We start from the raw sequence: 13,268 nt of genomic DNA on the forward strand, positions 1-13,268 counted from the left end.
CTCTTTGCATTCTTCTTGAAAACTATCTAGTATGGTTCTGTCACTGCTTGGTTCATTTAACGGTCTTTCAAAGTAATTACTCTAGACATCTAGGATATCTGTATCTTCAGTTTTCATGTCACCTTTATCATATTTGATTCCTTTTACAGTACTCTTTCCTCCATTTCTAAGTTTCTTCAATAGCCTCCAGAGCATTTTGCCATCTTCCTGATATTTATTTTCTATACTCAACCCAAGTCTTCCCATTATTTTTGTTTAGCTACTTTTATGCACAGCTTAGCTCTTATATTTTTCTCTTACGACATCTGCTAACTTATTTGCTAGGAATTTTTGGTATGCTGCTTTAACTTCTTCTGTCTACCAGGTTTTTTTTATTTTTCTATCCTTACAGATAACTTCACCACATACTTCTCTACCTGAATCAATCAATGTGTTCTTTAGTTTTCTACTGAGACTAAAAGGTTTGGTTCTTCTTTTGAATTTGTTTCATTTTTTTCTTCAATAATGTTCACATAGTCAAGTCTACAATTTAGCCATGAAAGCTGCTCGACTTCATTTCTTTTTAGAAGTTTCTTACATATTGTTCTTTTCAATGTGATATCCATTTTTATCCTGCTTAGGTAACGGTCACTTCCAATTTCAAATCCTCTGTACAGTCTTGTATCCTGAACCAGAATGATGATATCACTATCAACAATGATGTAGTCGATAAGTATTTTCTCATTTATTGTATCGTCTCTCCATCTGAACTTGTACACATTTTATGTTAAAACATAGTGTTAGTAATGACTAGTTATTGTCCTGAGCAGAAGTCCAGTAAATACTTACCATTATTATTAGCTTTGTCCTTTTCTCCAAATTTTCCCAAAATGTTCCTTTATGCCTGGTGAGATTCATTTCCTACTCTGCTGTTCAGATCTCCAACAAGGACTCTTTTTCCATTTTCTTCATGTCTGCTGCCTCTTTTAATGACTCAAAAAATACTTCCACTTCTTCCTTGGATGAACCTTCTGTTACACCATAGGCAAAAAATAAGTTTCACTGTCCCCATTTTGAAGTTTGCCCACATAACTCTATTTGAAACTGCCTTCCAATCAAGATGTTGATCATGTAGTTAAATTTAATAACTGAAATTTAAGTTTTTTTTTCTGTGATTAATTTGCTGTGTACATATATCTAACAGGAAATTCTACCGATGTATAAAGTGAATACAAAACATATACATATTTGAAAGTTTACTTTCATCTCTTAACTGATATAAACTTATTACCATATCCTTTTTTCTTACCTATGACCAAATATTGACTGTTTATCAGGTTTAGCTGGAAAATTTTCATTAATAATATCAGGAAGCTATCAAATTAAAAGCAAATCGTAAAGAAAAAAAAAAGTTAATTATCAGACATTAAAATCATGTAAGGTACAAATGAGAGCAATGAATAAAATTTTTAATGAAAATTAATTTAATACATTACTTATTTGAGAGAAGGAAAGAACTGTGTTTAACTACAGAGAATTCTGCTATAAATTTCCATGTTTATAGAGGCTACATTTTATTAGATAATAAAAATACATGATGGCATTTGAGAGAAAAAGTTTATCCTAAAAAATTTTGTTGATAACTTGGAAGTAATATTGGTATCCTCATTACAGAGATCAAAATTTTTCAGATATTATCAGTTATCCAAACAATGAATCACTGAATTAGCTTACACTTGTTCTGTTCAATTGGCCTGTTTTGCAGGATTAAAATCCAGTTTGTGAAGGAAATCCCTGCCACTTCTGTATGAGACCAGCTAACTTACCTTTAATTGAAAAGCCCACAGGGCATGATCAGAAAGGCCAGCTTCACCATGATTATTTCTGGCCTTTCTGATCATGCCCTGAACACCTTACATAGAATTGACTGGAAAAGCACTAGTTGTCTACATCACACCATGGTATGAATGCAAATTTAAGGAAGCTTGCGAGATCATTATCAATCACCCCAATCTAAACAATAATTACGGTCTAAAATTCCCATACATATGGAAGGCATATATTCGTCCCATGAATCCTTCCTCTCTAAGAACAACTATAAACAGGACTGTAGAAAATCCAGTATCCTAAATCTAAAATAACAACTTTAATATTAAAAAATAGGACATCACTGTTAAAGAAAAAATCTATAAGAAAGAATGTTTATTCATGTTGTAATTTATAAATATTTTTTTTTAATCAAAAATAACAATTGTAATAACAGAAATAGGACTTCACTGTTACTGAAAGGAAAACTATCTGTAAGTAAGAACGTTTATTCATGTAATCATAAATTAAATCTAGCTTGATTAATTTTTTTTTTCCCACTAGAGGTCATACCAGTGAGAAGCATGTGATCAAATCATTGTTTCTCTAGCTTACGGTTTGAAATGTAACACAACTTGACTTGTATATTTATGTATGCTCCAGATGATGATCTTGATATGAAAATCGAAACGTCGGATAATAAACAGTTATTTTAACACGGTTGTTGAATCCATAATTTCAAAAATGAATGCTGATCACCATGTAACACTAAAAGAAAGGATTGTTTACATTTTGATAAAGGATTAAACCAAGTATATAATTTCTTGCTATCTTTAATTTATAGTATAACTAAGTAGAAAAACTTCCAACAACCATCTATAATACATAATAAATTTAGTTTAATCCTTTATCCAAGTGTAAGCAAACAAAGTGTGCATCTGAAGTATCTTCAGGACTAAGGCAACTCATGGTAAAAGGTATACCAAGCTCTCATCACTCCTTGTCTTAGTATTTCCCATAATGCAAAGCACATCTCTTTGAGAAAATGTATAATGCTATGCATTAAGGGATGGGCCACTACCAGACCGGTTTCGACCTTTATTGAGGTCTCGTCGGTGGGAGCCAGACCCAGAGGTGATGATTCGTATAGGTAAAGATGACGTCTCTATTGCTTCCACCTTGGTATCACCACTTCTGGGTCTGGTTTCCACTGACGAGACCTCAATAAAGGTCAAAACTGGTCTGGGTAGTGGCCCTTCCCTTAATGCATAGAATTATACATGTCTGCAAGATGTGCTTTGTATTATGGGAGATACTAAGACAAGGAGTGATGAGAGCTTGTTCCACCTTTACCATGAGTTGCCTCAGTCCTAAAGATACTTCAGGGGCAAACTTTGTTTGCTTACACTTGGATAAAGGATTAAACTAAATTTATTATAGTCTAACCAAGTGGGAAAAAACTTCCAATATCTCTAATCCAGAGTATTTTAATAATAAGGTGTGACACCTTTTGGCAACTAGTATATGAAAATGTGACTTTTGCATTACTTCAACTTTAGTATCACCTCTGGGTCTGGCTCCCACTGAAGAGACCTCAATAAAGGTCAAAACTGGTCTGGGTAGTGACCCTTCTCATAATGCATAGCATTATACATACTCATAAGGATATATGCTTTGCATTATGGACTAAGGCAAGTGATGTGAAGTTATTAGCTTCTATATACGAATTGCCCTAGTCCTGATTATATTTCATGCACAAACTTTGTTTGCTTACACTTGGATGACGGATTAAACGAAATATATAATTTCTTTGTATCTTTAATTTGCTGTAAGAGAAGACTCACTGGAACAAAGGCTCTATTGGCTACCATTTTAATGATACCATATTGTTGAGAAGTATTATTGATGGGAAAGTTTGTGAGTGTGTCTGCCTGTGGGAGTGTGCTTCCTGTGTACCAGAAAAGGGCACATTACCAGGTATCTATAGAAAGGATAAAATATCAGAATCCTTTCAACCAGGAGTGGTCAAAAGGATTAAAAGACGAGTGCCCAAGACGGTGACAAGTCTGTGGAATACTTCCTATGAGGATATGTTGAAGGTTTGTGGGTTATAAAATTTAGTTGATAGGTGGAAAAGAGGAGACATGATAGAAACTTTTAAGATATTGAAAGGATTTTATAAAATTCATGCAAGTGAAAATTTTCAATATATGACAAACAGTCAGAGAACTATGGGCCATCCATGGAAATTCTGCAAGAGTGTGGTCAGTAGGGGTGTACAGACTAGATTTTTTGTATGGAGAGTGGTGAGTGAGTGGAATGGGTTGCCAGAATTGGATTGAAATAGCACTGAAATGGAAATAAAAATATAATCTAATACTTCCAATATTTTGTCTCAGTCACTGAAATATCTAGGGGTGTGTGTGTGTGTGTGGTGGTTGATTTGGGTCTCCCTTGATGAGTCTCCAGACTCCATGGAGATGTCATAAAAAAGTATTTTTTCATGGTAAACTGGATTCTAGGGTGAAGAATATTGAGGTAAGAGTACTGTGTCTGGGCCATGAGGTCAAATGGAGAACACATCAAACACATGTCTTAACCAGATAGATGGATTAGAGGAGCTGATTCAACAGCATGTTTTTCAAAATATTCCATAAAAAATTGGCAAGGGGAGGGGGGGTGAGAGATGAGAATCCATAGAGGTACCTTCTGTTTATAAATTTTGTGCTTCCAAGAGAAATATCCAGAATAGATAGCAAAGGAAAATAGATCAGTAATATCAGGAGGAAAAACTTTCTAAATAAGATATCATTAAATAAGTGAGGTGATATCAAAGCTAACCATAAAATATCTGTATTGTGTAACATTAAATTTTCAAACCAAGTTTTTAAATGGATGGTTTATTTAGTTAGTAGTATGACTAGTGAGGGAGGAAGATAACAGAACTTGCTGTTTTGCTAATTTATAACATGAGGAATCTGTAGCATTTCTTGTAGGTCTTGTGGGGCAAGATTGAGTTTGTATATTTTTGGTAATCTGTATATCTGATGTGGAACCCAGATATACATCTGGGTCCCCCATCAATAATATGCTATCATTAAAACACTAACAACTAGAGTCCAGTTCCATTGAGTCATCTCATACAACAGAACTTAACCATATATACCACACCTTTTCTTATCTAATGACTACAATATTCTCAGTTATTAAAAAAATAATCCTTCCCCAATCCTTGACCTTTTTCAGAAAAAAACAGCTGGTCTTCACAAAATATAATCTCTGCACAGCTTTCAAGCCCCACCAAAAGCTTGCTATCCTTATATGTTCTAGTAAAATCATCTCCCTCCTCCCTCAGAAGTACGAGAGTTGTTAGAAAAGTTTGGTAAATTTCCAATAGATGGTGACACAATTCATTCATTCATACCAGTGTCGGCACGTATCATCTTTTTCATGACCCCTGTCAAAATTTTAGCCACGTGTGATGCATAGTTCTCGTTTGGCAAACATTTAAAATGACCGTGTTTGCATTTTTCATAAAAATGGAGAAAAACGAGTTTCGTGTAATGATAAAACACTTTTATTTGAAGAAGCAAACAGCCGCACAGATCAAAGCCAAGTTAGATGCAGTTCATGAGGACTCTGTACCAGCATTAAAGATTATTTATCTTTGGATAAGTGAATTTAAACGTGGTCATAAGACCATCAAATATGAAGTGCACACCCGACTGAGGTCACTAAGAAGGATATGATTGACAAAATCCATGGTACTGTTGTATTGTTATTATAAAATCTTGAATAGAGGGAATTTAGAAAAAAAATTTCTCTATACCGATTTTACTTGAGAAATAAAAGATACTTGTAATTTGATTAACACTTAACTCATTTATGCTGTATTAAATCTGGAAAAATGTTAGAATTAATTGTTATAAAGATTGTACAAACAAAGAAATTGCTCAGACAGGATTATAAATGTAAGACCTGAGACTAGCGCAACTTGTGAAGGTCAACAAAGTATGGGGTTTCCCACCTTAACTCAGTGACTGCAGGGTGGCAGAAAAGACCATTCCAAGACAATCCAGGCGATTCAATCTATAGGAGTTCCTAGGTTGGGAGAGCAGAATAAAAGGGGGGAGAATCAAGAGAAAAGAGGAGACTTGGCTTTCTGTTCGGCTTTTTTCTTTTCCGGCTCTCTGTTCCTGCTTTCGCTATGAGGAGTTTCCTGTGTGTCCTGCCATCCAAAGGATGGGGGATCCACGGCCTGCAGCAGAAGTCCGACGATGTTAGGAAGTTCATAATAGCAGTGACGGTCTACTCCAGAAATCCCACAGCTAAGTTCCTTGATGATTTCCATGTGTGAAGTATCATTGATGTCGTGAAATAGTGCCCGATTGTGGATTTTATAGGAAAGAAGAATGTGTCAACAATCTCTAGGATCTTGTATAATGAACTGGATGACAAAGTAGCAAGTAAGATTTTATGTAGAAATTTTCTAGATGTGAAATTTATGACAGAGATTGCTGATTTTAGTTTGTTAGCATAAAGAACAGCAGTAAAGACAGAAAGTCACCCTTCTAAGTAATTGCGAAGTAGTTTGCAAAGCTCAGAGGAATTAGCTACTGTTATATATTGAAAGGGGAATTGTATGTGAATGGTTTAGTTAAGCCTAATAATGTCTATAGTCTGAGTTAAATTAATCTAAAGTGAGTATAAATCTGTTCAGTGTCTGAATTATGTATGAGCATATTTATGGCATTGGTCATTAAGCTTAAGAGAGAAATGTTTAATTAATCGAGTGGAGAGCCAGACACATGCCTTTACATTGTTTCCATGTCATTTTGTTGAGTAAATTAGAGCCAGATAATTTTTGTATGTGTAGTATTAAATATGAACCTTTACATGTACCTTGATTTAGCATGAATAAATTGTTTTGTTTGTCAATTAACTTGCCTGATTCTGCCTTACCAATGCACTTCTCATAAAAAGATAGAACCTGTGTGACCTTAAAGTAAGAGTAACCATGACTGATTTATAGTAAGATTCAAAACGTTGCTTAACTTAGAGCTGAATTTTAGAGATATTTCCGTGTTATGCTAAGCATTTCTCTTGCATGTATAGGAAAGATATACAATTCCTCTACACGATCTCTGATGGCGCAGTCGTAAATACAAATAAATTTTCTAAGATCAGTGTGAGAGAAAGCCAGCTAGCTAGACAAAGGAATTGCCTCCAGCCAGAGGCAGTTCCTAAATTCTAAACACATACATGTGAAGTAGCATAATTACGACCTTGAGAAGGGGGGGGGATTAAATTGTTAGACTGAAAGGATTAAAGATGATAGACTATTTTAAGCAAAGAGATTACACTCGCCGTTACAACAATTAAAATAAAATAAGTAAAGTTAAATAAGATAAAAGAAATAAACTATCAGTGTACTGAATATATTTTGAATCAAGTAAATACAAATAAAAAACATAAGAAAAAAAAATCATTTAACTTTACATTATGAAAGACCGCTAAGTGAAAGTAAATGAGATTGTAGGCACTGAACAGGTGTACATCCTGCACGAAAAATTGCACATGAAAAAGCTGTGTGCACAATGGGTGCTGAGTTTGTAGACTGTCGTTCAAAAATGCATGCAAAAAAACATTTCAACACAGTGTTTGGCGATGTTTAATCGCAATTCACAGGATTTCGTCTACAGTCGCGAATTGTGTGGATTCGTGACTGTAGACGAATAAAATTCTTATATACTCATATATATATATATACACACACAGTGGAACCTCGGTTGTCAAACGACTCATCTCAAACAAATCAGTTCCCAAACATATTTTCCGAACAAAAAGTGCACGGTTCCTGAACAGGCAAACCGGCAACCACATGCTCCGCGGGCTGAGATGTATGGAGAGAGAGAGTCGGTTATGCCGCAGCTTCCGCTCAGTGCAAACACCTGCTCGAATTTGCAGTGCTTGTCTTTTCTTGATTTTCTTTGTTTTTTTTAAATAAATTATTATTAAATAAGCCACCCATGGGACCGAAAAAGGATAGATATCAGTAAAGTGAAAAGAAAAGTTGTTAGACCCACAATGGAGGTGAAAAAAGAAAGCATATCCAAACATAAAAATGGTGTTCATGTCTAGAATCTTGCTATGCAGTTTGGTATGGCAAAATCAATGATCTGTACAATGCTCAAAAATAGAGGCTATCAAGGGAGCTGATGTTGCAAAAGGAGCGAAATTTCTTACTAAACAAAGATCACAGAAGTGGAAAAATTGTTACTGATTTGGATAAATGAGAAACAGTTAGCTGGTGAAAGTGTTTCTGAGGTTGTAATTTGTGAAAAAGCGAAGCGATTACATGATGACCTGTTAAAGAAAAATCCTGGTACGGGTGCTGATACTGATGTGTTCAAAGCTAGTAGAGGGTGGTTTGAGAAATTTAAGAGGAGAAGTGGCATACATAGTGTGGTTAGGCATGGGGAGGCTGCGAGTTCAAACCAAGAAGCTGCTGAGAAATATGTGCAAGAATTTAGTGACTATGTAAAGGCTGAAGGTTTTCTTCTCCAACAAGTCTTCAACTGTGATGAAACCAGCCTATTTTGGAAAAAAATTACCAAGGAGGACTTACATCACTCAGGAGGGAAAAAAGAGCAATGCCAGGACACAAGCCAATGAAGAAAAGTCTGACTCTTTTGGTATGTGGAAACGCAAGTGGAGACTTCAAGATCAAGTCATTGCTTGTGTACCACTCTGAGGGTGTTTAAGATAATTAACGTGATGAAAAGTAAATTGTCTATTAGATGGAGGGCTAATAGTAAGGCTTGGATCCAAGCAATTTTTTATTGAGTGGATCCATGAAGTCTTTGCCAAGTGTGAGAAAAAAACCTTCAAGAAGAAAAATTGCCAATAAAATGCCTTCTTGTGATGGGAAATGCTCCTGCTCACCCCCTCCAAGGCTTGGAGGACGAGTTGGTGGAGGAGTTCGATTTTATCACAGTGAAGTTCCTGCCCCCAACACCACTCCTCTAATCCAGTCCATGGACCAGCAGGTCATTTTGAACTTTAAGAAACTCTACACCCAAGCACTTTTCAAAGGTGTTTTGAAGTGACCTCTGACACAGAACTAACACTCAGAGAATTCTGGAAAAATCACTTCAACATCCTCCATTGCTTAAGTATCTTTGACAAAGCCTGGGTGAAAGTGACTTACAGGACCATAAACTAGCTTGGAGGAAATTGTGGCCAGACTGTGTAGCAGACAGAGACATTGAGTGCTTTGAGGCTGAGTATATTGCTGTTGTTGATGATATTCTGTCTCTGGGAAAAAGCATGGGTTTGGAAGTTGACAGTGCTGATATGGAGGAATTAGTTGAGGGCCACAGGAATGAGCTCACCACGGAAGAACTGAAACACCTTCAGAAGGAGCAGCAAAAGACAGTGGTGGAGGAAATGTCTTCGGAAACAGAGGAAGGAAGGACGATTTTCCTAGTTCTTTGATCAATGAAATGTGTGCAAAATGGGGTGAGGTGCAAAGTTTTGTGGAAAGATATCACCCTGACAAAGCAGTAGCAAATCACAACATGAACCTTTTCAATTGCAATGCCATGTCTCACTTCAGAAACATTTTAAAACACAGGCAGAAAACAAATCTCATTGGACAGGTTTTTAGTGAGACAGAGGCCCAGTGTGTCTCAATCAGACTCGAGTGGTGCCAAGAGACAGAAAAGAGAAAGAGGGGAAAAAACCTAGGGATAGTTATCCGATGTTTTCATTGAAGGGGGACTATCTTCCGTTTACGCCATCAACTCTCTTCCGTACAGGTAAAGTGAAATTAAATTTTCGTCTATATTTTATCTATTTATTGTGTTTATTCTTTTTGTGTAAGAAAGTATACAAAAACATTTTCATTGTTTTTGTATACGGTTTTTTGCATGAAGTACTGTTATAAAGTTTTAATAAGCAATCATCTGGGGTTCCGGAACAGATTAATCCATTTTACATTAATTCTTATGGGAAAATGGTTTTGGTTTTCAAATAAATTGGTTTCCGAACAGCCTTTGGGAATGAATTATGTTCGACAACCAAGTTCCACTGTATAAATATATGTTGAGTCTAACATATAATCAAGGAAACATTTGCATGTTGTAGAGAATGTAATTTTATCTATAATTTGTAACCTACCAGAATGTGATGAGTTTTCAATAACGGGTAATAACTTATTAAACAAATGACTATTTGAAAGTGTATATATGAGATGCAAGATGGGTATGAATAAAAATAGAAAGGAATTTATCTCTTTTATATTTATTTCAGAATTGGAAGGGGAAATTTTTTAAATCTTCCTGATCCCTTTGTTATGTATTTGTAACTGAATGTTATATATTATTGGGAATATTCAGACTAACCTCTTTGGTAATATAAGAGTACATTCGATAATTTTCTTTCCACTTTGGTTGAGTTGCATCCACATAAAATCCAGCTCCAGATCCAAAACTATAACTATCATTTTCTCCTTCAATGTTACATCCACCTGAATTGAATGAAGAGAAGAAACTATTTAAGTATGCAGAAGTTAGTTTCCAATCAAAAGTCAAACAATCAGTGTACTGATGTATCATATATGCTATGCAGTAAGTCCAAAACTTTCCTTCATCAATCACAACTGCTATACAACTTTTTTTCATTAGAGCCTAACCACGATTGATCAGCCTTTAAGTTGTTTACATTCTTAGCATCTAACATAAGCCAAAAAAAAAAAAAAGTTTACATGTAACTCAATCTACTTATAAAGTGAGCATCTTACATTCCATTACTTTTTTTTATCCCAAAATACACAAGCATATTCCCTTCAAAGGTCATGTAAATAAAGCACACGAACAATTCAGCTGTGTACTATCAAGATAAGTAGCTTGTTATATTTAACTATGCACGAAATAAACTTCATGGATGTGGCTCCAACTAATGAAACCTCAGTAGAGGTCAATATGTTTTAATATTGATTCTCACAATGCATGACATGCTTGGGAAAGGGATGTCTATTGTGGAAAAACAAAGAACAACTTAAAATGAAGTCAATGCTCTCTATATACAAATAGGTTAGTTCTAAGGACAATGCATGCATAAAATTTTATTTATTTACGTTAGGATAAAATATGAATAAAAATAAGCATATAATTTTTGTCAAATATTAAACAACAATACAATCTGAATGTGAGTGGTAAGTATAACACTATAGGAGCTTGAATTGAAGTACTATTTAAGCAGAGAAAACAGTATATAAAATGTTTAATTTGTATTAAAATTACTTCCAAATTTGAAAGTTTGAAGTTAATTTCTGTTAATGTAATACAAAGTCTTTTCACTTGGTTAGAAAGTAAATTATACTCTGAAATTATATTCTTGTTTAATCCTTTAGCCAAGTGGAAGCAAACAAAGTTTGCACATTAATTGTCTTTGTATCCCATAATTATTATTTATTATTATGTGAAAACTCCAAGGACTCATCAACACATCATCACACTCTACTCCACTCAACACACACAAATCTCACTGTCTCCACTACTGCTTAATTTTCTCACTACACAACTACCAGAAATGCCACCACCAACAGTATTTTTTGTCTGTAAATTATGCGTGTGTTCTGATAGCTGATTTACCTGTACGTGGGATGAAAAACCCGAGTTTCTGTATATGTTCTTCCTAATTGCACTAATGAGGAACTTAAGACATTCGCCACCTATCTCTTCACTGATTGTTGAATTTCTCTCTCTTCCCATCCCCTCCCAAACTGAGCTTATGCATCTGCAGCCCTAACAACTCCAACTTCTTGCTGAGAATGCAGAAGTCATCTGCATATCCTTTTGGATGTGCAAATGACTTCAGCATTATGTGTGCTTTGTATTGTGACACATTATGGAATACTAAAGCAATGTGAAGTCATCAGGCTCTATATCTGGTTTCGTGTCTGTATCGGTTTAGTCCCGAAGGTGTTGAAAGAGGGTAAATAGTTTCACTGCATAAAGGAGGATCCAAGACTACGGTTGCAAATTACCGACTGATCAGCATATCAGGAGTCTTATCAAGGTCTTGGAGAAAGTAGCCAAGGGAAAATACAGGAATGGATTGATGAAAATGAGATACTGTACAGGGGACAGAATGGCTTTGTGGAGGGTAGATCATGCCTCAGTAACTTGCTCAAGTTTTATAACAAGGTGATGGCTGAACTGGATAAGGGTAATGGTTTTACAGTGATACTGCTGGACCTGGCAAAGGCATTTGACAGGATACCACATGGAATTCTAATCCATAAACTACAACATATGGGAATGGATATAGGGTTGGTGAGATGGATAGGTGGGTGGTTGATGGAGAGATATCAAAGAGTAGTTTATTCAGGAGTAGAGTCCAAAAGGTGGCCTGTGACTAGTGGTGTGCTGCAGGGTTCTGTTCTTGGACCACTGCTGCTTAATCTGTTCATTAACGATATAGGGAAGGATCTAAGTGGAACAGTTCATTTGTTCACTGATGATGCAAAGTTGGGTAGGGCGATAGTGAATGCAGAAGATGTCAAAATCTTGCAGGATGACTTGGATAGATTGGAGTTCTGGGCTAAGGAGAATGGATGTCAATTTAATGTGACAAAATGTAAGGTTATGCATTTTGGGGTGAAAAGATTAGCAGCAGTATACCACATTGGTGGAACTGTACTCCAGGAAATTGGGAGTGTTGGTGGATAGGGAGATGAAGTTTAGCGGCACATTGCAAAAGTAGTTAAATCAGCTCATCAACTCACTTGGTTGTTGAAAAATACCTTGATGAGCAGAGACAAGCAAGTTATTGTACCTCTGTACCGAGCCTTGATAAGACCTCATCTCGACTACTGTGCCCAGATTTGGTCACCTCCGTTCCTTCTTGATGGGGAGGAGGTAGAGAGGATTCAGAGGCAAGTGACTAAGATGATAGCAGGTCTATGGAATGAACCATATGAGAAGAGGTTGAAGACTTGTGGGTTGCAGAAACTAGTTGATAGGCAGAAAAGGAGAGATATGATTGTGACATTCAAATTGCTAAAGGGATTCTATAGGATTAATTCAGAGGATATTTTTGAGATCAGGACTGGTGGTGGGAGAACTAGGGGACACCTATGGAAGCTGGGCAAGAGTGTGGTTAGCAGGGGTGTTAGAGCTGGGTTCTTTACTTTTAGAGTGGCAAACGAGTGGAATAAGCTGCCAGAGTCTGTTGTGGGTGCTATGACGGTGAGTGAGTTCAAGGCAAGGTATGATAGATACTGTGAGAATGTCGCATAGTTGTGTGGACATGATGTTTAGGGCCTCCCTCGATGAGTCTTAGGACTCCCTGGAGTCGCCCGAAATAATAATAATAATATTCAAATAACCTTGTCTTGAAGATACTTCACATGCAAACAGTTCACTTATACTTGGACAAAGGATTAAACAAGAATATAATTTCTTGGTAAGTATAAT

General features: G+C 35.9%; 1 protein-coding gene across 3 annotated transcripts in view; it reads right to left on the bottom strand.

The window, feature by feature from the left end:
• LOC150094509 (S-formylglutathione hydrolase) overlaps window positions 1-13,268 on the bottom strand; it is a 144,971-nt gene that overhangs the window by 49,464 nt on the left and 82,239 nt on the right. For 2 of the 3 annotated variants that reach the window (XM_090412485.1, XM_090412486.1), the window contains exons 4-5: window positions 10,191-10,315; window positions 1,289-1,353 (exon numbers count right to left, since the gene is read on the bottom strand). In XM_090412485.1, coding sequence (XP_090268611.1) covers window positions 1,289-1,353; window positions 10,191-10,315 — 190 coding nt within the window. The remainder of the gene's footprint in view (window positions 1-1,288; window positions 1,354-10,190; window positions 10,316-13,268) is intronic. The other variant, XM_090412487.1, reaches the window with a different exon arrangement.

The sequence above is a fragment of the Typopeltis vanoorti genome, chromosome 22, assembly GCF_054136105.1.
Source record: "Typopeltis vanoorti isolate ZY-2024b chromosome 22, IOZ_Tvanoo_1.0, whole genome shotgun sequence".
NCBI lineage: Eukaryota > Metazoa > Arthropoda > Arachnida > Uropygi > Thelyphonidae > Typopeltis > Typopeltis vanoorti.